Here is a 26,082-nt window from a genome sequence, read left to right as displayed (position 1 = left end):
TGGTGTCATTAAAAAACGTTTTTTAAGCAATGTGTGTGAAGTTTTTTCATTGTAGTTATGATGTTGACTATAGTATGTGCTGATTTTTCCATGCAGTTGATGGAGGATACGGCATGTGGTCTTCATGGAACATGACTGGCTGTGAGGGTGACAAGATGTGTGTGGACTATAAAAAAACGCGAACCAGACAGTGCAATGATCCAGAGCCTAAGTGTGGTGGAAGTCAGTGTGTTGAACCCAGTACAAACACACAGCCATGTTCAGACACTCCTTGTGAGTATACTTGAGTATACCAGGGGCCTCGGAAGGAATTTTATGTTGAGTAGGTGGGAGACTGAAGGAGAGGGGTAGCCCTCTTGCTGCAGGGGGTGCACGAGTGTCAAAGAATTTTCAAATATACTTATATGTATGGACGATTCAATGACCAATTTTTTTTTAAAGGAAAATTAATACTTTTTTTAATCGTTCTTGCTGTAAAATATCTTGCTCCTATGCCCTTGGATACTAAGGGTTCTTCCAAAAATGCTGGAATGATGTCAGTAAGAAAAGAAATAAGAAGTAAAAATAAAATTCTATACAGCTGTATTACATTATACAGCGGCTGGACGTAGCCCAGTGGTAAAGCACTTGCCTGATGTACGGCCAGTCTAGGATTGATCTCTGGTGAAGGCCCATTGAGCTATTTCTCATTCAAGCCAGTGAACCATGACTGGTATATCAAAGGCCATGGTATGTGCTCTCCTGTCTGTAGGATGGTGCATATCAATGATCCCTTGCTACTAATGAAAAAATGTAGCGTGTCTCCTCTCTAAGACTATATATGAAAATTACCAAATGTTTGTCATCCAATATCTGATGATTAATAAATCAATGTGTTCTAGTTGTATCGTTAAACAAAACAAACTTTAACTTTTGCTGCAATGATGTCAATAAGAAAAGAAGTAAGAGGTGAAAATTTAATTATAAGCAGCTATATTACATTATACAGAGAAACCCAATAAAAGTGGACCCTCAGTAAACCAGAATACCATCAAAACCAGACATTTTCTTGGTCCCTTTTAAATATCAGTACAGAACTTTTCTAAACCAAATACCCCTTTAAAACAATGGCCGCGAAACAGACTGGTGGGGAGCATGCCTCCTACTTTCCCCGTTTATTTGAACACCTGAACATTTCTCATGGGTGCTTACCTCCAAACCCTCAAAACTGACAGTGGCCCCTACTTTTAAATCACACTGACAGTGCCATCCCTTACTTTGAAATATACTCTGTAGGCTATGTAAAACTGGACGTTTTAGTTGGTCCTGTGGGTTTCTGGTTTAGGGAATTGTTTTACTCTGTGCAATACTGTCAGTTATGGGATTTGATTTGGTGTTGTGCACCCTCAAGGTTAGTAGATGATGGGATTTGGTACTGGATACAACCTGGATACATCCAGTCGGCCCAGATTAATTCAGCTGAGGTTTATGCCTATAGGACAGCATGTTATTGGGATGTATACACAAACAAGTAAAGAAGACAAAATTAGTTTACTAACATGAAATGTTTGCATTTCAGGTTGCTACCCCAAGACAACCGATTGGACTGACTGCTCTAAGCCATGTTACAACACCAATGAGTCGCAGGGAACCCGGAGTAGAACAAAATTCTACCCTATCGCTGGTTGTGGACAGCCTGAAATGGAAGTCGAGGAATGCGGCGAACCTTGTGACTGTAAGTGCTTATGTCTGCAGCCATTTTGAATATTGTCATTCTGTTTAACATGTCCATGCATAGCTGATGTTTACGAGCAGGATCTGGCTCAGTTGGTAGAGTGCTCACCTCAAATGCTTGTGTCACAAGATCAAACACCTTGGTGGACCCATTCATTTAGTTATTTTTTTCCTGTCCCAAACAGTTCCTCTCAGCTGATAAATCAAAGGCTGTGGTAGGTGCTGTTCTGTCTATAAAAGATCCCTTAATGCTGATGGAAAAATGTAGCAGGTCTCCTCTGAAGACAATGTGTTGGAATTACCAAATGTTTGACATCCAGTAGCCAAAGATTAGTTAATCGATGTGCTGTAGCAGTGTTGTTAGACAAAACAAACTTTCAGTGTGCTGTAGCGGTATTGTTAAACAAAACAAACTTTATCTTTTTAATGTTGAAATATCTGCTATATGCAGGGATGAAATATAGATTTTAGTGTTACTCGCAAACTGTTCTTGTTTTTTCATTTTATAAAAAAATACACAGTACCCATTCCCTCATCCTATTTTTTCAAGAACTTGCACATTAAAAAATGTTTTTGTTAATCATTCTCCTCTTTGGTTATACATGTACTACAGTAGTCAGTTGGAAAGTCATTCTTTGAATACATATGGGTCTTGAAGATAGCCTACTTAATGGTAATACAGATATATTTGTACAACATATAATTTGGGAGTATTTAAAACTGCTTTAAAAAAAAAATTATATAGATTTGACAGTATTTAAAATGTATTGAAAATAACCATTTCATTACCTAAAGGAAGATTTAATTTGGTCTGTAATTATAAAAGCTTTAAAAAGTTTAGGCACTGCATGACATGTGTTTTGTTGTTTTTTCTCCTTTAAAATTCAGTCTATACAATTACCACACAAGGACTTGATTATCTTATGTGTGTGTGAGGGGGGTGGGGAGGTGGGGGTGGATGAATGAGTGGGTGGGTGGTTTCGATAAATAGGTAGGTGTGGGTAGGTATGCATTTGGGTAAATAGATGGATCGATCCATGGATGGATGACTTTTTCCTTCATTTTGTGTTACCTGTTTTGGCTGTATGAAAGTTGTTTATTTGCAGGTGTGGCCAATCACCCGTGGTCCACATGGAGTACGTGTGATGACCGATGTGGACAGGTGGCGGTGAACAGGACGCGAGGGACGTCCTCAGACCCAGACTGCAGCTCCCTGCCAGACACAGACTTCAGGATGTGCTTCTCTCACAACTGTGGTATATTAGTATATTAGTTTGTATCTCACTCACAGACTTCAGGATGTGCTTCTCTCATGACTGTGGTATATTAGTTTATTAGTTTGTATCTCACACACAGACTTCAGGATGTGCTTCTCTCACGACTGTGGTATATTAGTATATTAGTTTGTATCTCACTCACAGACTTCAGGATGTGCTTCTCTCATGACTGTGGTATATTAGTTTATTAGTTTATATCTCACACACAGACTTCAGGATGTGCTTCTCTCACGACTGTGGTATATTAGTATATTAGTTTGTATCTCACTCACAGACTTCAGGATGTGCTTCTCTCATGACTGTGGTATATTAGTATATTAGTTTGTATCTCAAACAGACTTCAGGATGTGCTTCTCTCACAACTATGGTATATTAGTATATTAGTTTGTATCTCACTCACAGACTTCAGGATCTGCTTCTCTCACGACTGTGGTATATTAGTATATTAGTTTGTATCTCAAACAGACTTCAGGATGTGCTTCTCTCACAACTATGGTATATTAGTATATTAGTTTGTATCTCACTCACAGACTTCAGGATCTGCTTCTCTCACAACTATGGTATATTAGTATATTAGTTTGTATCTCACTCACAGACTTCAGGATCTGCTTCTCTCACGACTGTGGTATATTAGTATATTAGTTTGTATCTCAAACAGACTTCAGGATGTGCTTCTCTCACAACTATGGTATATTAGTATATTAGTTTGTATCTCACTCACAGACTTCAGGATCTGCTTCTCTCACGACTGTGGTATATTAGTATATTAGTTTGTATCTCAAACAGACTTCAGGATGTGCTTCTCTCATGACTGTGGTATATTAGTATATTAGTTTGTATCTCAAACAGACTTCAGGATGTGCTTCTCTCACAACTATGGTATATTAGTATATTAGTTTGTATCTCAAACAGACTTCAGGATCTGCTTCTCTCATGACTGTGGTATATTAGTATATTAGTTTGTATCTCAAACAGACTTCAGGATGTGCTTCTCTCACAACTATGGTATATTAGTATATTAGTTTGTATCTCACTCACAGACTTCAGGATCTGCTTCTCTCATGACTATGGTATATTAGTATATTAGTTTGTATCTCAAACAGACTTCAGGATGTGCTTCTCTCACAACTATGGTATATTAGTATATTAGTTTGTATCTCACTCACAGACTTCAGGATCTGCTTCTCTCACGACTGTGGTATATTAGTTTGTATCTCACACACAGACTTTAGAATCTGCTTCTCTCACGATTGTGGTATATTAGTATATTAGTTTGTATCTCACTCACAGACTTCAGGATCTGCTTCTCTCATGACTGTGGTATATTAGTATATTAGTTTGTATCTCCCACACAGACTTTAGAATGTGCTTCTCTCACAACTGTGGTATATTAGTTTATTAGTTTGTATCTCACTCACAGACTTCAGGATGTGCTTCTCTCATGACTGTGGTATATTAGTTTATTAGTTTGTATCTCACACACAGACTTCAGGATCTGCTTCTCTCACGACTGTGGTATATTAGTATATTAGTTTGTATCTCAAACAGACTTCAGGATGTGCTTCTCTCACAACTATGGTATATTAGTATATTAGTTTGTATCTCACTCACAGACTTCAGGATCTGCTTCTCTCACGACTGTGGTATATTAGTATATTAGTTTGTATCTCAAACAGACTTCAGGATGTGCTTCTCTCATGACTGTGGTATATTAGTATATTAGTTTGTATCTCAAACAGACTTCAGGATGTGCTTCTCTCACAACTATGGTATATTAGTATATTAGTTTGTATCTCAAACAGACTTCAGGATCTGCTTCTCTCATGACTGTGGTATATTAGTATATTAGTTTGTATCTCAAACAGACTTCAGGATGTGCTTCTCTCACAACTATGGAATATTAGTATATTAGTTTGTATCTCACTCACAGACTTCAGGATCTGCTTCTCTCATGACTATGGTATATTAGTATATTAGTTTGTATCTCAAACAGACTTCAGGATGTGCTTCTCTCACAACTATGGTATATTAGTATATTAGTTTGTATCTCACTCACAGACTTCAGGATCTGCTTCTCTCACGACTGTGGTATATTAGTTTGTATCTCACACACAGACTTTAGAATCTGCTTCTCTCACGATTGTGGTATATTAGTATATTAGTTTGTATCTCACTCACAGACTTCAGGATCTGCTTCTCTCATGACTGTGGTATATTAGTATATTAGTTTGTATCTCCCACACAGACTTTAGAATGTGCTTCTCTCACAACTGTGGTATATTAGTTTATTAGTTTGTATCTCACACACAGACTTCAGGATCTGCTTCTCTCATGACTGGTATATTGGATTAGCATGTTAGCAAATGCCATGTGTTTCATAGAAATGCTCGCCTGAGGTTCGAACCACCTCAGTGGAACTAACCAGTGCCTCATTACTGGTATAACAAAGACTGTGGCATGTGCTATCCTGTCTGTGGGAACATGCATATAAAAGGTCCCTTGCTGCTAATAGAAAAATGTAGCAGGTTTCCTCTAAGGCTCCCATATAAATACCAAATGTTTGAATTCAAATAGCCGATGATTAAGAAATCAGTGTCCTCTTGTGATGTCATTAAACAAAACAAACTGTAACTTTTAAAAAATCATAGTGATGTAGACCTCGCCATGAACAAAATTAAAAGGGGGTGATTAATTGCTCCCCTAACTTCAATTATGGGTAGCCATTTAAGATATTACTGTCTTGAGCATTGCAATTCAATCTTTTTGTTGCTTTAATTTGTTTTAATCACGTGATACGTGCTGAGAATTGAGAATTTGAATAACCTATTTATGATATGTGAAAAATAAATTCAGGTAACCCATTTCCTTTTTATGTAAGCCTTAATGTCCATGTAAATGATGTCCTAAGTTTAATACACAGATGAAAAATAGGTTAAGCACACTTAGAGTTCTCACAATGTTTAAAGGCCTGTGATAAGAGGAGCTAAACATTAAAGTAGTTTCAGGGGAGTGATGGGGAGGGAGCCAGGCTGATGATAGCTCCCGTTAAACGGTGAGGTCTGTGGATGGTGCTGTCCTGCAGCATGTTGCCTAGTGCTGACTGATGATAGCTCCTATTAAACGGTGAGGTCTGTGGATAGTGCTGTCCCGCAGCCTGTTGCTTAGTGCTGACTGATGATAGCTCCTGGTAAATGGTGAAATCTGTGGATGGTGCTTAGTGCTGACTGATGATAGCTTCCTTTAAACGGTGAGGTCTGTGGATGGTGCTTAATGTTGACTGACAATAGCTTCCATTAAACGGTGAGGTCTGTGGATGGTGCTTAGTGCTGACTGACGATAGCTTCCATTAAACGGTGAGGTCTGTGGATGGTGCTTAGTGCTGACTGATGATAGCTTCCATTAAGCGGTGAGGTCTGTGGATGGTGCTGTCCCACAGCATGTTGCCTAGTACTGACTGATGATAGCTTCCATTAAATGGTGAGGTCTGTGGTTGGTGCTTAGTGCTGACTGACAATAGCTTCCATTAAATGGTGCTGTCCCGCAGCATGTTGCTTAGTGCTGTTCTCATAATTGATTCTAATTGAAAGTTGTATTGGTTAGGTTTGAGCAATCGATTACGAAATTAAAATTGTTAATAGTAATTATTCCTATAATCTAGATGATGAAATATATACAAAATCTGATGGGGTTTTGTAAAGTAAGTTTCAGATAATGACCAGTTAGTCAGGGTAAAATTGGCCAAATTTCTCATAGTGAGCACAACAATAGGTGCATAGTGTTAATACTTCAAACAACAGGTGCATAGTGTTAATACTTCAGACAACAGGTGCATAGTGTTAATACTTCAGACAACAGGTGCATAGTGTTAATACTTCAGACAACAGGTGCATAGTGTTAATACTTCAGACAATAGGTGCATAGTGTTAATACTTCAGACAATAGGTGCATATTGTTAATACTTCAAACAATAGGTGCATAGTGTTAATACTTCAGACAATAGGTGCATAGTGTTAATACTTCAAATCCTTCTTCGGTTCATACATTATATTTTAATTTCTGGTATAACCAGGGTGGTACCTAGCTTCAAATAAGTGGTTGGCAGTACAAGGCTAAACAGAGCACAGTAATAAAGAGCTTTTTCCATACAAACTAAAAGGCACTCTCTTTTTGGGGGGGAGGGGATGGGGGGGGGGGGGGCACTTTTTAACTAATAAAGGCACATTTTCATATTTTCCTGCTAATGCAACTCTCCCCTTTGCTCTTCCATTAGATACAGCCATGATATCTGAATGTTAATTGTTTGGTGCCGACCTGGCAATCATAACCAGCGATGAAAGTCCAACCAGTCAATTCAATAGTTCTATGGTATTCATGGACTATTTTTAAAAACTGAACCGGAGGTTTTTTTAATTTGTAGAAATTAATATTTTGAGGTGAAATGTACAAAAGGCTCAACATCTACTGAGGTACCAACTGAGTTAATAGGGGGAAATACACTAGCTATTGTCAGTGTTTTATGTAAACATGTTTACACAAATGAATTATCTTTTCTTCTTTTTTTTCTCTCACAGAATGCACGGAGCCAGACACCGTATATACAAACTCAAGCACCTGTGAACAAACCTGTGAAAGTGTGACTCCGTCAGCAGACTGTGGTAATGTGGTAAAGTCTGGGTGTGTCTGCACTGGAGATACCTACAAGAAGGATGGCAAGTGTGTCCCTCGGGCTGACTGCTTTACGTGCCTCATGAACGGCACAGTACATGAGGTACTTTATAACCAAGCACTGGTGTAGAAAGGATTTTATATTGAGGAGGGACTACCATATTCAGACAGGCTGATTTTTGCCCAAATTAAAACAAAAATGCCTGAATCTCGATTATTCGTATTAACATTACGCCAAACATCTATATAGGGTTGCAAACTTATCACTACACATTTTTATAGCAAGCTCATTTTGCCCGAATATCTCTTTTTTTACCCGAATTTGAGGATTTTCTCCAGCATTAGTGGGTGGCTTATGCATTCAGGGTAGGGTGAGTCATCGACACTGTCTGAGTTGTGTTATATGGCGACAGGTGGTGGAGGGGAAAAAAGAGGTGTGATTAGGGGAGTCGAGCCCCCCCCCCCCCCCCCCCCCCCCCCCCCCCCCATCCATCTCTGGCTGCTCCAATGACTCATGGATGTCTTGGACTACTCCCTCCAATTTATACATGTTCATTTGTTCATTGTTGTTCTGTTTTCTGTCACAGGCTGCTGTTTCTTAAATGTTCTTTAGTTTGATTTATTTACACTCTATATTAATAATTATAAGAAAAATACGTTATTGATCTATTTTAATATAAAGTGAAACTCCTCTAAACCGGACACCTTCAGGACCAAGTAAAAGTCCGGTTTTAAGAGGTGTCCAGTTTAGAAGGGGAATTTCAGTTTACAGAGGGTCCAGTTTTGAGAGGTTTCACCTACTTACCTGATGTTTAACATCCAACAGCCAAAATATTTTGGTGCTGGGGTGTCATTAAACATTCATTCATCCATTTACTTTGATTTATGATTATATATTTGTAATAATCATACCATGCTGTATTGGTTTGATCAGCTTTTGTGGTAGAAACAAACAATGTGTTTTTGTTTCTCATTTTCAGCTTAACCTAACCTCGAATTAATGGCAGTTTCTCCCTCCAGTAGAAGACTGGTCTGAAGGAGAAATAACCAGTCCTTTATCATAGAGGGAAGGAAATGGTTTATTTTAACGACACACTCAACACATTTTATTTACGGTTATATGGCGTCGGACCTATGGTTAAGGACCACACAGATATTGAGTGAAGAAACCCACTGTCGCCACTTCATGGGCTACTCTTTTCGATTAGCAGCAAGGGATCTTTTATATGCACCATCCCATAGACAGGATAGTACATACCACAGCCTTTGTTACACCAGTCGTGATGCACTGGCTGGAGCGAGAAATAGCCCAATGGGCCCACTGACGGGGATTGATCTCAAACCGACTGCTCATCAAGTGAGTGCTTTATCACTGGGCTACGTCTCGCCCCCCCCCCCCCATAGAGGCAAATGCCACTAGTTTGAGGTCAGGTTAAGTATTCATGGAAATAAAAACAATCCAAATGTTCTACTCTCATCTGTTGTCTGAATTGGTACATGCATGTTAAAGGTCTGGAGATCAAATCTGAGGAACGAAATCATTAGACCAGTTGATTTAGATGCATTATAAACATGTTAACAAAATTAGTTGTCACACCAGAGAAGACTATAGATTTTGTTTCTGTCAGTCCATCTGTCCATTCATCTGTCTGTGTCTGTCATACATATTGTTTTGTGGACTTTCTTTTCACAATGCTTCAAGTTATGGAGATGAAATTTTGTGTAGAACTTTATCATGTAGAACTTTACATATAAAGCTTGGCTTTCATGGGGAGTTTTCATATACTTTCCCCATCCTGCCCCGATGTCAGAGACTAAATCCGGGATGGGCGTGCCTGAACCTTCGGGATATAGGCAAGTAAATAGAGTTCCCTTCCCATATACTTAGGATTTGTGACTCCCAATAGCCGATGTGTATTTTTATGCTGGGGTGTCACTCATTCATTCATGGTGATTTGCCCATTGTTGACATAGTTATGGCTGTTGAACTTAAGAGATATGAAACTTTGTTGGGCTCGGTAGGGGACATGCCTTGTTGTCTGTAGTACTCCTCTCCGAATGCTTGTTTACTTGTAGAATAATAGCGTGTATCCTTCACCATCTAATGGCTGTATGGAATGTCGGTGTTCTGACGGGAAGGAAGACTGCTACAAGAGCTGTACAGATCAAGTTACATGTCTGCCAGTAGGTTCACCAAACTTTAAACATGAAAATAAAGTTATTAATATACTACATGTATTATGTAATATTGTTACCAGCTTTTCTGTATTGTATATGATAGATTAATAGACTCCATCATATGTGGGATAGAAAAAGTACACCCGAGGTGGTGGAAATTTCAACCTGGGACAAGGTTTTCAGCCATCTTTGTATGTTCGTGTAAAATAATGGATTATTTATCGAATGGATGGGAGAAAAAGACTCCATTATATGTGGTCATATATGATAGAAAAACTACACCCTCGGTGGTGGAAATTTCAACCTGGGGCAAGGCTTGCCGAGTCATAGGGTCGAAATTTCCACCACCGAGGGTGTAGTTTTTCTATCCTACATGACCACATATAATGGAGTCAAAATTTTCTCCCATCCATTCAATAAATAAATCATTATTTTACACGAACAAACAAAGATGGCTGAAAAAGTAATTTCTTTATTTGACCGTTTTATCATAAATAAACTGCACTATCATATTTGCTGCATCTGTTTCATGCGTTAAATGTAATTTAACACTACAAATTAACAAGATAGCTTTTATAATGAAGGTTTTAATAACAAAATATTGATCTAAAACTAACCAAGTCGCACTAATATGATGTCATATATTACCAATGCCATAATACTCCCCATGTTAAATTAATGACATCATTGCATGACTAGGGATGGGAGAAATGAATGTCCGCCAGTAGGTTCATCAAACTATAAACAGGAAATTAAAGGGACACACCCTAGTTACGTTTATTTGTTAACCATTACGGCGTTGTTTTTCGCTATTAAACCCCATTTTTCACAAATAAAATTGCACTTTACTTACATTTTATTATTTAGAATACACATTTCCATTCACCTGAAGTGCTTTTTGGTAATCCTGATGTTTGTAAAACCACGAAATGCTTTTTTTGAATTTTTTCACAAGATGTGTTGTCGAGAAAAAACCGTTAAGCAAGCGAGGTCCAATCTATTTTTAGAGGGGATATTTCCATTTCAATGTCACAGACGTTGGTATATCACGTGACCGTTATCATTTTGGTTTGGTTTGTTTTCTCGTGCATGGTTCGTGCAATCAACATCCAATTTGTTGTTGTTCATTTGTGAGATTTTTCTTCACAGTTCGTGAACATTTTCAGTAACAATAAAGTTCAGACAAGTAAGTGTCTCAATACAAAACATTACAAACCCTTAAAACCAATAATTTTGCTAAGTCTTACGATATCTGGAGAGGGGATACAACCAGGACAGAACAGTTGGAACATGTCCAGGAGAGGTGAAACGAATGCACCCCAAGTCTGTGAAATTTGTCGTGACGTAGGCATTGTTGTGCTTCGAGCGACATCTACCGGTGACATCAGAATACTAACTTTCAAAATTATTTCAAGCAATTAGGACATGGGGATTCCCATGGTATTTATCGATATAAAACCTGCTTTTTCACTCCATTTGATAAAAACGTGATCTAAGTGTGTTACAGGTTTGTAGATTAACCAAATTATAATTTATTTTTGCTGGATGGAACTAGGGTGTGCGGCTTTAACATATTACATGTATGATGTAATATTGTTGCCACTTGTTCTGTATTGTTTATGACAGATATGAATGTCTGCCAGTAGGTTTATCAAACTATAAAAAGGAAATTAACATACTAAGCCTACATGTATGATGTAATATTGTTGCCACTTTTTCTGTATTGTATATGACAGATATGAATGTCTGCCAGTAGGTTCGTCAAACTATAAACAGGAAATGAAGTTATAAACAAACAAAATTGGCTGAAATTCCTGCTCAACTTTCATTCTGGCAAGCTAAAAAATTTTGCCTGAATGAATCAAAATCTGCCGAACCAATCATGATCATAAAGTATAAATGAAAAATAATTGCCTGTTTGATGGGACAGCAGGCGATGTAGACCAGCAAAAACCTGTCGGGACGGCAGTATTTCGATCCCTGCTATATTGTATATGACAGATATGAAGGTTTTCATGTAGCAGATTTAAAATTGTGTATTAGTAATTTGTCAGTGTTAACTGTAGGATACATGATGACAGTAGGCCCTCTGGTTGCACATGGCTGCACTTGCTCAAACACCTTTTTGGTGTTTGTGGGGTGAGCTGGGGTGTAGCCAGAGAGAAAAAAATGCTGAGGCAAACCCAGACCTGTAAAATAAATATCAGTGTCATGGGAAAAATAAAATAAATCTGTGGAAATTCCAGATGAGGCAAGCACCTCGTCTGCCTCATGCTGGCTACGCCATTGGTGGGTACATTTAACGGGCTCTGTCCATTGAACAGTTTGATCTGTAATGTTTAGAAATTATAACATGATGAAAGAACATAGTCCTGAACTTAAGTGATACAAGAAGAAATTCACCTTTAATTAAATGGCAAATGACACCCATTTTGAACACTAAGCTGTGAAGATAATGTCTTTCAATATGCAGTTTGTGCTATATTGATTTAAATAGTTTATTTTGTCATTTAATATGGCTTTCACAAAAACTATATTACTATGGTGAAAGTATTGGATTCATTGTTGTGAATTAGATTTTTTTGTTTTGTTCTTGTGTGTTATTTTTTTTTTTTTTGTAAATGAGTGTTTCACAGTGTTAAACTAAAAAGTACACCTAACCCACAAAACCAATTCCAGTGTGATAATGATTATTGTTGATTTCAGACTGAGGAGATGGTTCATGACGGCTGTTGTTACAAATGCCAGTTGAAGCCCGGACTCTGTGGACGTAAATACCAGTCTGTTTCGATCTCGGTGGACAACTGCACCACCAGTCACAATGTCAGTGTGCCATACTGTGAGGGAACCTGTGACACGGGCCAGTCTAACATCGATCCACTAACTGGCGCACCAACGTACACCTGCATCTGCTGTACACCCACCACCACGATGACTATACAGCAGAATGTCACCTGCAGCGATGGCAGCCTACAGCAAGTTAATCTTCAAGAGATTCAGGCTTGTTCATGCACATCCTGTGCTAATCCTGTCTAGATGTAAGTTAATCTTCAGGATTGTTCATGCACATCCTGTGCTAATCCTGTCTAGATGTAAGTTAATCTTTAGGATTGTTCATGCACATCTTGTGCTAATCCTTTCTAGATGTAAGTTAATCTTCAGGCTTGTTCATGCTAATCCTGTCTAGCTGTAAGTTAATCTTTAGGATTGTTCGTGCACATCCTGTGCTAATCCTGTCTAGATGTAAGTTAATCTTCAGGATTGTTCGTGCACATCCTGTGCTAATCCTGTCTAGCTGTAAGTTAATCTTCAGGATTGTTCGTGCATATGCTGTGTTAATCCTGTCTAGCTGTAAGTTAATATTCAGGATTGGCCATGCACATCCTGTGCTAATCCTGTCTAGCTGTAAGTTAATCTTCAGGATTGTTCATGCACATCCTGTGCTAATCCTGTCTAGCTGTAAATTAATCTTCAGGATTGTTCATGCACATCCTGTGCTAATCCGATCTACATGTAAGTTAATCTTCAGGAGATTCAGGATTGTTCATGCACATCCTGTGCTAATCCTGTCTAGATGTAAGTTGATCTTCATGCACATCATGTGTTAATCCTGTCTAGATGTAAATTGACCTTCATGCACATGTGTTAATCCTGTCTAGATGTAAGTTGACCTTCATGCACATCCTGTGTTAATCCTGTGTAGATCTAAGTTAATCTGCAGGAGATTTAGGATAGATCATGCACATAATGTGTGAATCCTGTCTAGATGTAACTTAATCCTATCACATTATTGTCCCTCGGTTTGTCACATTATTCTTCCTAGGTATGTCACATTATTGTCTCTTGGTTTGTCACATATTGTCTCTCAGCCTATCACATTATTGTCCCTCGGTTTGTCACATTATTGTCTCTCAGCCTATCACATTATTGTCCCTCGGTTTGTCACATTATTGTTCCTCAACCTGACACATTATTGTCTCTGTCACATTATAGTCTCAAAGTACACTGGGTATGTCTTTCACAAATGTAGCTTTGTCATCCTAAGCTGCCAATTTCTCGCTCCATGACTGGTACATCAAAGGCTGTGGTATGTACTATCCTGTCTATGGGATAGTGCATATAAAAGATTCCTTGCTACTAATCGAAAAGAGTAGCCCATGAAGTGGCGACAGCGGGTTTCCTCTTTCAATATCTGTGTGGTTTTTAACCATATATCTCATGCCATATAACCATAAATAAAATATGTTGAGTGTGTCATTAAATAAACCATTTCCTTCCTTCCTAAGCTGCCAATATGGCTAGTCTATCTCTTGATACTTGGTACCCGGCTCACATACGGAGTGAATTTTAAATGATCATTGGGCAGGGGGAAAACCATTGCATTCTTTTTCACTAACCACAGTTAATTATTACCACATATCCTGAACTGCCATGATGACCAAGATATATATTCAAGGCAACGTGCCTGAATCTTTATTGCACATAACCACAAAAATCAGCAGTATTTTCAATGCTACGTTTGATATCTTGAAACAGTAACCAGTTAGGACCAAAACACACCAGAGCTGGATCTGAGTCTGGGTCTGACAAGTATGGCATCATTTGAAAAAGAAACACACTGAATGGAATGTGACAAACACGTTGCATCTGTGCTCATTTCATTCATTTCATTGAAATTTATTTTTATGCTTACCCGGGTACATCCAATTAAATTTCAATTACACTGTCCTGGGCACACACCTCAGCTATCTGGGCTGTCTGTCCAGGACAGTGGGTTAGTTGTTAGTGAGAGAGAAGAGGGTTTAGTGGTCTTACACCTACCCACTGAGTCGCTATTATTTGCTCTGGGTCAGAGTCAGTACCAGGCTGCAAACTCTGTACCTACCAGCCTTATATCTGATGACTTAACCACTCAGTGTGAACTAGATCTGGCAGCAGTTCACATAGGAGGATATGTACTATAGTTTGACAGGACCCAACTCACCACACCCAGATTCACTGTGTTTTGAGTCGTTTTCCTTTATAAATAAAGTTATATTTCTTCTTAATTATGTTATCGTTCTGCTTCTTTTTTTCAGAAAAGCAACCACAAACCAAGTTTTAAGATGACGACCGACTGTCCCTGGACTATGAGCTTAGTTATTAGTAATAGTAGTAATTTTGATCTTGGGAGGAAACAAATGTTATGTTGTTAAAAGTCAGTGATGGTCTTAAAGGAGGGCAAATAAGTAATTGCCCAGTTGTGGAATTAACATGGCATTGTTTGGTCTCTGTGAGAGCACTGCCTGTTGAATAAGTACGTTCATTTCACGGCTCACGGAGTGTATTTGAATGTTATTTGGGGCGCCACTGTCAGTGCAATTTGAAAGTAGGAGAAGTGGGTGGGGGGGCCACTGTCAATCCAAAATCCCAGGGAGGGAAATTTAAGAACCCAAAAGGCCTAGACCTGTTGGACAGGGTTTGGAGGCATGCTTCTCTGACAAAATTAAGAATTTTAGGTATTCCAGTATGTAAAAAACCTTTGGGGACATATATTTTCAGCCAATGTATTGTGACCCTCAGTTGGTCAACTTATGTGCTACCCTTCCTTTAATGACCTTCAACCATACAGGGCTCCAGATAGTAGTGGCATAATGAGGGTGGTACATATACATGTTTCCAACTGCTAAACCTGAAAGAAGGGCATCGAATTCAGGGGCTGTAGAACAGCTTGGGGCCTGTTATTGTGCTCAGAATGCTGAAAATGCTGTTTAACCAGCAACATAGTCATAATATCCCACTTGTTACAGATAATTTGGTATATAATTGCATTGTGACTGTGTGAGCAAAGGGGATACTTCAGAAGTTGAAACCCCACATGTTCAAAGCTTTTTGGCTTTTTAAAAATTGTACATGCATACACCTGCATTTATCATAATGAATTGTACTTGTAGAATGCAGGAAATTGTATTTCAGGATATCTACTTTTAAAACTGTTTCTCCAATGCCTCCGAACCACTCTATAAATGATGTAAATGCAATACCAAGGGAGTTAAGTCAGTTCAGTTAAATTATTAAACATAAAATCCTACATAGTACCTTGAAAATAAAATAATTCAAACTTAACCAAAAGCATTTAAAAATAATCTTCTAAAGAATACAACGTCTCCGATGCCCAAAGACTCAGGACCATAAGACCATCCATGTTAAAAGTTGTAGTATTTAATAAAATGTCTGCAAATTTGAAACATTGTTTGTTGTAAAAGTGTTTAAGATAAATACGATGTCAGGCTGACCAAGGCCTTAAAAAGCTGTATGCTTCCAGGAATCCACCCTCCTTAAAAACAAGTGGCCCATGGGCCTAAACGGTCAGCTGATAAATTGCTGACCTCGGCTACTAAACCCGTGGAGTGCAGAACACCCATTTTCCCGAGGAGTCAGAATGACCAAATTCACAATTTTCTTTCTTTATGGGTCATGGAAGATTCCCACCAAATATGGTTGGAAATGGTCTAGTAGCTGTGAAGAAATTACAGTTTAAATGCATTTCTCTGTATAACTTGTAGTCAACTTCACCCCTCCCCAGGCACAAACAGCGGACCAATGAAATTAATACTTTTGATAAACCATTACACATGTGAAGATGATTCCATTATAGCTTTGCTGGAAGTAGAGAAGAAAATTTGTTTTATTAGCTTAATTTTCCTCTTTAAATTATTATTGGGGTTAGGATGACAAAATACACAAATTTATTTCTACATGTGCTAAGGCTTGGCATTTATGGAACATAACAGAAGTTTTAAAAATTGGGTTAGTTTTTAGATCCTTTGAGGTGTCAGAACGACCAAATGCCAAATTTTGTTTCTCAGTTGGTCAAAGAAGCACCTACCAAATTTAGTTGGAAATGGTGTAGTAGACTTGAAGAAATTATATTACTATAGTAAACTTCATCCCACCCTGGGGTCAAATGGAGGACCAACATTAATTTAATTCACAAATTAGATAATCCATCTATTGACCTCTATGAATATGAATATTTGTTATAGTCTTTTTGGAAGTAGAATTTTTTTTTTTTTTTTAAATTGCTCAATTTTCCCATTTTGGACCCCTGGGGAAGGGTCAGAATGATCAAATTCCAGGGATGTGAGAGCTACATGGAAACGCGTAAATGCGCTTTTCCATTTTGTCTAAAAAAATCCAAAAAAACCCATCATGTTCAATACAGTTTATGATGTGTGCCTTATATTGTAAGTTATAACCAGTTTAGATTTGTTAGCATTGAATGCAATTTTTGCAGTTCCAGGGGTTGCAAATAAAAATGATCCTTTAGGGGCCTTTGATCGGCCCTAGACCCCGACCGCAGTAAGCTTGTTTGTTCCAGCCCCTCTCACATCCCTGAAATTCAGAGGAAAAAAATCCATGTGCCACGGATGCTTCCAACAAACATTGGTTGAAACTGATCAAATAGTTTGAGAAAAATTATTATCTTTTAATTAGCTTAATTGTTTTCCTTTTTTGAGCCCCTCCCACCTGGGGAGTCAACATTAGTGACATTCACAAATTAGATAAACATCTGTCGACCTTTATATTATATGAAGACTATTCAGTTATAACATTTCAGAAAGGTGAAAAGATTTATTTTAAGTTGCTTAATTTTCCCCTTTTTCCTCTGAATGACCAAATTCACAATTTTCTTTCTCTATGGGTCATGGAAGATTCCCACCAAATAAATATGGTTGGAAATGGTTTAGTAGCTGTTAAGAAATTACAGTTTAAATGCATTTCTCTACACAACTCATAGTAAACTTCACCCCGCCACTGGCACAAACAGTGGACCATTGAAATTAATATGTTTGACAAACTATCTAATGAGCATTACACATATGAAGACGATTCAATTATAGCTTTGCTGGAAGTAGAGAAAACATTCTTTTTATTAACTTAATTTTCTTCTCTTTGGGCCTGGGGAGTTGACATTAATGACATTCACACATTAGATAAAACATCTACTGACCTTCCCAAGGGGCCCGAGGTGTGGAGCCCGAAGAAGGAAAAATGAATCAAATTAAAATAGATCTTTTTACCTTTCACAAATGCTATAACTGAATAGATTTTTAAAATCATTAATACATAAGTGAAAGGAGAACATGAATAAGCATTTTATCTGGATGGTAGGGCTGAATGTAGTAGTTAAATCTACTATACTGTGAAGAAAAGTTAAGCTTTATGGAGTTTCAAAAAACTTCAGCTAAATCACGACAAAGCCCTAATGCATGATCAAAGCCATATCTCTGCACAATATAGTCAAGTGGGCTTTTGGCAAGAGTGGTTGGTTCTATGAATCTATCTAGTGCCTCATCTATGGAGGACGGCCACTCCCAAGATCCTTTACTGAAAATTTCATTCTTGCATTGCCACAAAGATGACTTCCACTCCCAGAGCTTATTGGAATAAGTACAGCTGTGATGACATGCACTCATGAATCACTGTTAAAACATGATATCTGGTGTTTGCATTGTATTTGGTAGATATAGGATCCAAATGTCTACCATAAAACTTTGAATGTTCTCATAAGTCCCTGGACATCACAACCCTAATGAAACAACTTCTGTGCCAGAATGATAGGGAGTTGTTTGTAATCTACATACAATGAGGTATCTTGGGAGTTGAACCATAATATAAAATTGGAGTTGCCATAGCATCAAATATCTTATATAGATCTTTAAAAGGAATATCACAAAATTTCTTTTGATATCTATATATAGCCATCATGGCTTTTTTTACCTTGTGCTGCAAGACAAGTTTTGGATTTTAGTCCATATTAGTTTTGGTATAAACATAATACCTAAATATCTATAATATGAGACAACCTTAATACTATTTCCATGAAATAAATCATGCTTATATAGAGGACCTCCATTTCTAAAAACATTGATGTTGGTCTTTCTTAAATTCACAGCCATACATTATTACAAAACATTTCTAATGCACTAATTTTCTTTTGTTAGCTGTAAGGGAATGTCATAAACAGATGATAAAACATCAGGAAACAAGAACATATAATGATTAAAAATATTTGAAATAAAAACACCTTTTCCACCGCACTCTTCCATAGTTTTTACAAGCCTATTAATAAAAATAATGAACATTTGTGGACTCCATATGCATCCCTGTCGGGTACCAATATTACAATGAAAATAGTCTGATAAGCCATTTGATATTTTTTACACAAGCTCTTAGTTTAGTAAACATTGATGAAATTACAGATAAATATTTACCACGTATTCCAACTTCAGCAAGACTTCAAAAGAATTGTATTATTAACATTATCAAAACTTTAGAAAAATCTACAAAAAGACAATAAAATCGACCTCTTTTCATTTCCAGGAATATTTTTGTACAAATATGACCAACAGTAGAATAATCTGATATGAAGCCAATTTGAGATTCATGAATAATAATATTGTTATCACACCATTCTTGAAGTCTTCTGTCAAGAATAGAAGTAAACACTTTGCAAGTGATATCAATTAATGATATACCTCTATAATTGTTAACATCATCTCTATTACCACAAACATTACATATACCATTAAACTATGTAAAAGTGTTCCACAATAAACAACTATCGTCAAACGACTTTCTATAAGGATGTCATGTAAAATAAACATTGATTCCACTTGTAATCATTTGTTTTCAAGGGCAGAAGGAATATTGCAAGTGATAAAATTTAAAAATTCTTTAAATATAGCATTTATATACTGTCGTATGTATCTTCCACAGCACTACAGGAAGGAAGGAAATGTTTTACTTAACAACGTACTCAACACATTTTATTTACGGTTATATGGCGTCGGACATATGGTTAAGGACCACACACAGATATTGAGAGAGGAAACCCACTGTCGCCACTTCATGGGTACTCTTTTTCGATTAGCAGCAAGGGATCTTTTATATGCACCATCCCACAGACAGGATAATACATACCACGGCCTTTGTTACACCAGTTGTGGAGCACTGGCAGGAACGAGAAATAGTCCAATGGGCCCACCAACGGGAATCGATCCTAGATCGATCGCGCATCAGGCGAGTGCTGTACCACTGAGCTACACCCCGCCCCTACAACACTACAGAAGAAAGCAAAGAAATGTTTTCATGAATGAACGTATGTTTAACGAAAAATACATCAACTATTGGGTGTCAAACTAAGGAAAATGTTTTAACGACACCCGAGTACCATGTTTAGATATAGACCTTGAGCAAATAATTATTTGGTATGACTAGCAGGAGTCATCCCTTATATATCGCACATTCCCATGGTATACAAGAAACACTAACATTTGCCAACTCTGGTGACAATTACATTTCTGGCACCAAGCTAGTTTAGCCATGAAGTGGCGACAGCGGGTTTCCTCTCTCAATATCTGTGTGATAACCCACTGTTAACATAACATAATCTGTGTGATAGCCATATGTCCCACGCCATATAACCGTAAATAAAATGTGTTGAGTGCGTTGTTAAATAAAACATTTCCTTCCTTCCAAGCAAATTCACAGCACTTGATACCTGTGATCTTTAAAATGCTACAAAAGATTGCATTAAAAAAAAACATTAGGGAAAAAACTGCATACATGTGCCAATATCGCTGTTATAAATACAAACATTCAAAAATGATTTGATATTTAAAAAAACATTGCATAAAACGATTATAGAATTGTGACCCACTCAAAAAAACAACAACCCACTATCCGACAATTAACTGACAAATTATTACTTTGCATTGAATTTTTAATTGGGCATATTTAGGCATCTGTAAATGAATCTATCGACTTTGGAAATCCAGAGGAAAATAATGGCGAAATACAATTGGAAGACATTGATTTAGAAACAATAAATGCATTAAATAGAAGGATCGATGAAAAAGAAATACTGTTAGCAATTAAAAGATTAAAAAATGGAAAGTCACCTGGAATAAACAATATTAAAAACGAGTATATTAAGACAACTTCTGACCTCATGCTACCAGTTTTCGTCAAACTTTTCAACATTATTTTGGATCATGGAGTGTTCCCAAATGAATGGCTTAAAGGAATTATCAAACCTATTTATAAAAATAAAGGAGATCGTAAGGCACCAGAAAATTATAGACCTATAACTTTACTTAGATGTAGCTCTAAACTATTCACCTCGATTCTAAATACACGATTAAATGAATTTATTGAAGATAATAATATCCTGAGCGAAGCCCAGACTGCATTCCGAAAAGATTATTCTACCACTGACCATTTATTTAATATTCATGCCATTATCGAAATTCTAAAGAATAAGGGTAAAAAATTGTTTTGTGCATTTGTCGACTTCCAAAAAGCATTTGATATAATATCCAGGGCTTATCTTTGGTTAAAACTATTAGATAATAAAATTAACGGCAAACTACTCGTCATTATACATAATATGTATTAGGGTATTAAATCGTGTGTTAGTGTAAATTCAGTACATTCTCAGCTTTTCCCATGTGACATCGGAGTACGCCAAGGGGAAAATCTGTCACCGATCTTATTCTCCCTCTACTTAAACGACTTAGAAAGAAAGAAATGTTTTATTTAACACGCACTCAACACATTTTATTTACGGTTATATGGCGTCAGACATATGGTTAAGGACCACACATATTTTGAGAGGAAACCCGCTGTCGCCACTACATGGGCTACTCTTTCCGATTAGCAGCTAGGGATCTTTTATTTGCGCTTCCCACAGGCAGGATAGCACAAACCATGGCCTTTGTTGAACCAGTTATGGATCACTGGTCGGTGCAAGTGGTTTACACCTACCAATTGAGCCTTATGGAGCACTCACTCAGGGTTTGGAGTCGGTATCTGGATTAAAAATCCCATGCCTCGACTGGGATCCGAACCCAGTACCTACCAGCCTGTAGACCGATGGCCTAACACTACGCCACCGAGGCCGGTAAACGACTTGGAGACTTTTAAAAAACAAAAATTGTATGGGTGTTACAAATGCAATAGACGACGTAGATATATTTCTTAAAACAGGTGTATGTCTATTAGCCTTCTATATGCGGACAATACTGCCTTACTAGCTTCCTCAGCATCTGACCTACAGCATACATTAAATGCTTTTTTCGAATATTGCAATACCTGGAAACTCGAAGTGAACATCGACAAGACTAAAGTATTAATATTTAACGGTAATACAAAGGATTACAAGAAAATATTTATGCTTGGAAATAGGGTAATTGAGAATATAAGGGGTACAAATACCTGGGACTAACGCTAAACAAACTTAATAAATTTAACACAACCAAACAACTTCTAACACAACGAGCAACAAAAGCTATGTATTTCATTTTATCTAAATCTAAAGATAACAACGTATCAATCGAATGTAAATTAAAACTATTCGACTCTATAGTAACCCCTATCCTTCTATATGGTTGTGAAATATGGGGATATGAAAATACCGATATAATTGAAACTACACATGTAAACTTCATGAGACGCATACTACCTTTAAAAAGAGCACACCGTTGTTCATGATATATGGCGAGCTCGGAAGAAAGCCACTCAAATTCATTATACAACAAAAAATAATTAGTTTCTGGGCCAGAATTGTAATGGGAAAATAAACAAAGATTTCATTCTTACTAAACGAATTAATGTTGCGTGATCAGTTCTTGAATGAACACAGTTATAAATGGATAAATAATATCAAAGCTATACTTGATAATCTTGGCATGTCAGACACATGGATGTACCGAAACTTTCAATCCACTAAAATATTAATAGAACAAATAAAATTAAGGCAGCATGACCAGTACATTCAAAACTGGAACAGTGATAAAAATATATCTTCCAAAGGAAAAAATTACAATATCATTAAAGATAATCTTAGCTTAGAAAAATATTTTAACATTTTACCCGAACATATCTGGTCCAACCTTATTAAATACAGAACTGCGAACCACTGAAACCGGACGATGGAATAATATCCCTTTAGAATACAGACTTTGCACACTTTGTGAAATGAACGACATAGGTGACGAATATCATTACCTGTTTATATGTAAAAAATTTCACAGATATCCGCAAACAACTTTTGAAACCATAGAAATATAGTTTCAAGTACATTGAAGTATAATGAATTAATGAATACCCACAGAATTAGTTATCTAAAAAACGCATGCAAACTAATAAAAGAAATCATGAATAAATTTAAGAAACCGTAAGTAGCAAACATATTACATATTATTTACTACATCATAAGCTATATTTATATACCATTGATAAAATATCTCATTTACTGATTTTTGCATTTGTATTATATCTGTACTACTACCAATATTATAATTATACTATTTTTGCTCCTGTAAACCAATGAATGAATGAATGAATGAATGTTTAACGACACCCAAGTACGAAAAATACATCGGCTATTGGGTGTCAAACTATGGTAATGCAAATAAATAAAGTGATGATCAACATCAATATAAAAATTCAAGACTTAAACAAAAACAGTGTAAAGAACTGTGCAAAAACACAAATATCACAGAATTTTACGGATACTGAATTTTACTCCAAACTTCAATGTTGTGCTGTATTGGCCATTCTCAAAGAGAATGTTACACCCCTGCACCACGGTGAGGTTACAGCACACGCAGGGGACCTGTAAACCATGTCCTACCATTGAACACGTGTACTCATATGGCGTACAATACGGCCTGAGTGTAATAAATTCTTGTCTTGTCTTGTCTTGTCTTGACACATTGACCATAATAGTTCCTAATCGGTCACTTTTGAAACAATCCAGTGTATGAGCAAAGCAGTAATTAACTGGATGGTAATAATGTAGCAGTATACTAAATAGCATATACACACGCATGCACACGTACGAATACACATACAAGACACCAATGTCTTAGTCAAGGTCACAAGGAGAGATACATATTATTAAAAGCATAACAATATCAATAATTAAAGAATTTATCAAATTATCAATGTATTTTACATATGAATATTGATTTTTTTTTTTTAAATGCATTACAATTTACATTATATTTGTATTAATAGAGGTCTATGAACATTCATCCTGGTAGTTGTGCTAATATAATTTAGTAATTTTAAGATACTTTTGCAAAAATTTAGCCAGAATTAAGAAAACGGGGTGTAAAAAAAAAAGATGAAAAAAAAAAGATGAAAAAAAAAAGATGAAAAACAAATTCATCTTCATATTCATGGATCTAAGGACTCCGAATTAATCATTTACATATATACACCTGGAAATTAGTTAAGCAGCACCTAATTTCAACCATGTGACTTGAACATTTCGTGGATACAAAACACTGAAGTTAATGTGCTGTGTAAACAGAGGATATTGAAAGTTTCAAAGTTTGTTGTGTTTAACGACACCACTAGAACACATTAATTGTATTGAATGAGATTAACGTAAGTAATACTGTTGTTACATCAACATTTAATATATTCTAGGGAAACGGACACAAACCGTAAATATGCTTGAAAATATATGGTAATTAACTATTGAGCTGCACTGATGTGCTTCTTGTAAGTAATTTGATCATGTCATCTCGGTAATTCTCGTTCCAGCCAGTGCTCCACAACTGGTGTAACAAAGGCCGTGGTGTTTACTGTCCTGTCTGTGGGATGGAGCATATAAACGATCCCTTGCTGCTAATCGAAAAGAGTAGCCCATGAAGTGGTGACAGTGGGTTTCCTCTCTTAATATCTGTGTGGTCCTAAACCATATGTCTGACGCCATATAACCGTAAATAAAATGTGTTGAGTGCGTTGTTAAATAAAACATTTCCGTCCTTCCTTTCTATGCCATTTTGGTAAATACCCAGAAGATACAGACTATGTAAACATTCTCAATACCTGGTTGAAACCGCGTCGGCATGGACAGCTATTCTAGCCGCCTTATTGGCTGTAGTTCAACTCTGTACTGCTCAGTTAATTTTCAGCTGTATATTAGGCCACTGTATTATCCGAGGAACATGTGCAAAACAAGCTATTCAATTATTTATTTTTCATATATGAATAAAATAATACTGTCACTATATAGAACGCACTAGCGTTAATAGTTTTCCAATACATATCCGTATAATATTCGATGGCGTTGGGTTTGACGATACGTGTTTGATTTCTGCAGTCAGACTTTTATTATAGGTATTTCGCCAACAAAATAGTTTGAGCAGTATTTCTTTTACTTGAATAAAATATTATTCTTTTCACATTCGTATGTGCATTCAGACGTCCATTTTTTTACGGAAGCTATGGAAAGGGTTTTAGAATCTGTACTGGCGTGTCGTTAAACATTCATTCATTCATTCATTCATTCTGTACTGGGGGCGAGACGTAACTCAGTGGTACAACACTCGCTTGCTGCGCGGTCGGTCTGGGATCGATCCCCGTCGGTGGGCACATTGGGCTATTTCTCGTTTCAGCCAGTGCACCACGACTGGTATACCAAAGGCCGTGGTATGTGCTATCCTGTCTGTAGGATATGGTGCATATAAAAGATCCCTTGCTGCTAATCGAAAAGAGTAGCCCACGAAGTGGCGACAGCGGGTTTCCTCTCAATATCTGTGTGGTCCTTAACCATATGTCCGTAAATAAAATGTGCGTCTTTAAATAAAACATTTCCTTTCCTTTCATTCTGTACTGGCGCACTCTGTAAAGTGGCAGTCCTCCTAAAGAGTTTGAACCACGAGCGACGTCTCTAGGGGCTTACAGACTAACACGAGAGACGTTTCTAGGGGCTTACAGACTAACACGAGCGACGTTTCTAGGGGCTTACAGACTAACACGAGCGACGTTTTTAGGGGCTTACAGACTAACACGAGCGACGTTTCTAGGGGCTTACAGACTAACACGAGAGACGTTTCTAGGGGCTTACAGACTAACACGAGCGACGTTTCTAGGGGCTTACAGACTAACACGAGCGACGTTTCTAGGGGCTTACAGACTAACACGAGCGACGTTTCTAGGGCTTACAGACTAACACGAGCGAAGTTTCTAGGGGTTCCAGACTAACACGAGTGAAGTTTCGGGGGGGGGGGGGGGGGGGGGGGGGGGAGGGGGGGGGGGGGGGGGGGGGGGGGGGGGGTCAGGACATGTGCCCCCCGGAAAATATATTTTAAACAAAATTTGCTTTGAGCAGCTTTGAATGCGGCTTTAAATATTTGTATTGTTTTTGTGCATTACTGTCGATTAGTATATAGGATATTATTGTCAA

At 37.3% G+C, this 26,082-nt stretch overlaps 1 protein-coding gene across 1 annotated transcript in view; it reads left to right on the top strand.

The window, feature by feature from the left end:
- The window catches only part of LOC121382226 (SCO-spondin-like), a 38,156-nt gene extending 22,096 nt beyond the window's left edge, over positions 1-16,060 (top strand). The window contains exons 8-14 of the mRNA XM_041511753.1: positions 97-273; positions 1,559-1,714; positions 2,820-2,969; positions 7,562-7,758; positions 9,732-9,839; positions 12,540-12,871; positions 14,912-16,060. Of these exons, the coding sequence (XP_041367687.1) occupies positions 97-273; positions 1,559-1,714; positions 2,820-2,969; positions 7,562-7,758; positions 9,732-9,839; positions 12,540-12,869 (1,118 nt within the window). The 3' untranslated portion in view covers positions 12,870-12,871; positions 14,912-16,060. The remainder of the gene's footprint in view (positions 1-96; positions 274-1,558; positions 1,715-2,819; positions 2,970-7,561; positions 7,759-9,731; positions 9,840-12,539; positions 12,872-14,911) is intronic.
- Positions 16,061-26,082: the final 10,022 nt, after the last annotated feature.

Source organism: Gigantopelta aegis, chromosome 9 (assembly GCF_016097555.1).
Source record: "Gigantopelta aegis isolate Gae_Host chromosome 9, Gae_host_genome, whole genome shotgun sequence".
Classification (NCBI taxonomy): Eukaryota; Metazoa; Mollusca; class Gastropoda; order Neomphalida; family Peltospiridae; genus Gigantopelta; species Gigantopelta aegis.
Note: the sequence above shows the minus strand (reverse complement) of the source record. Positions and strands in the feature narration are given on the sequence as shown.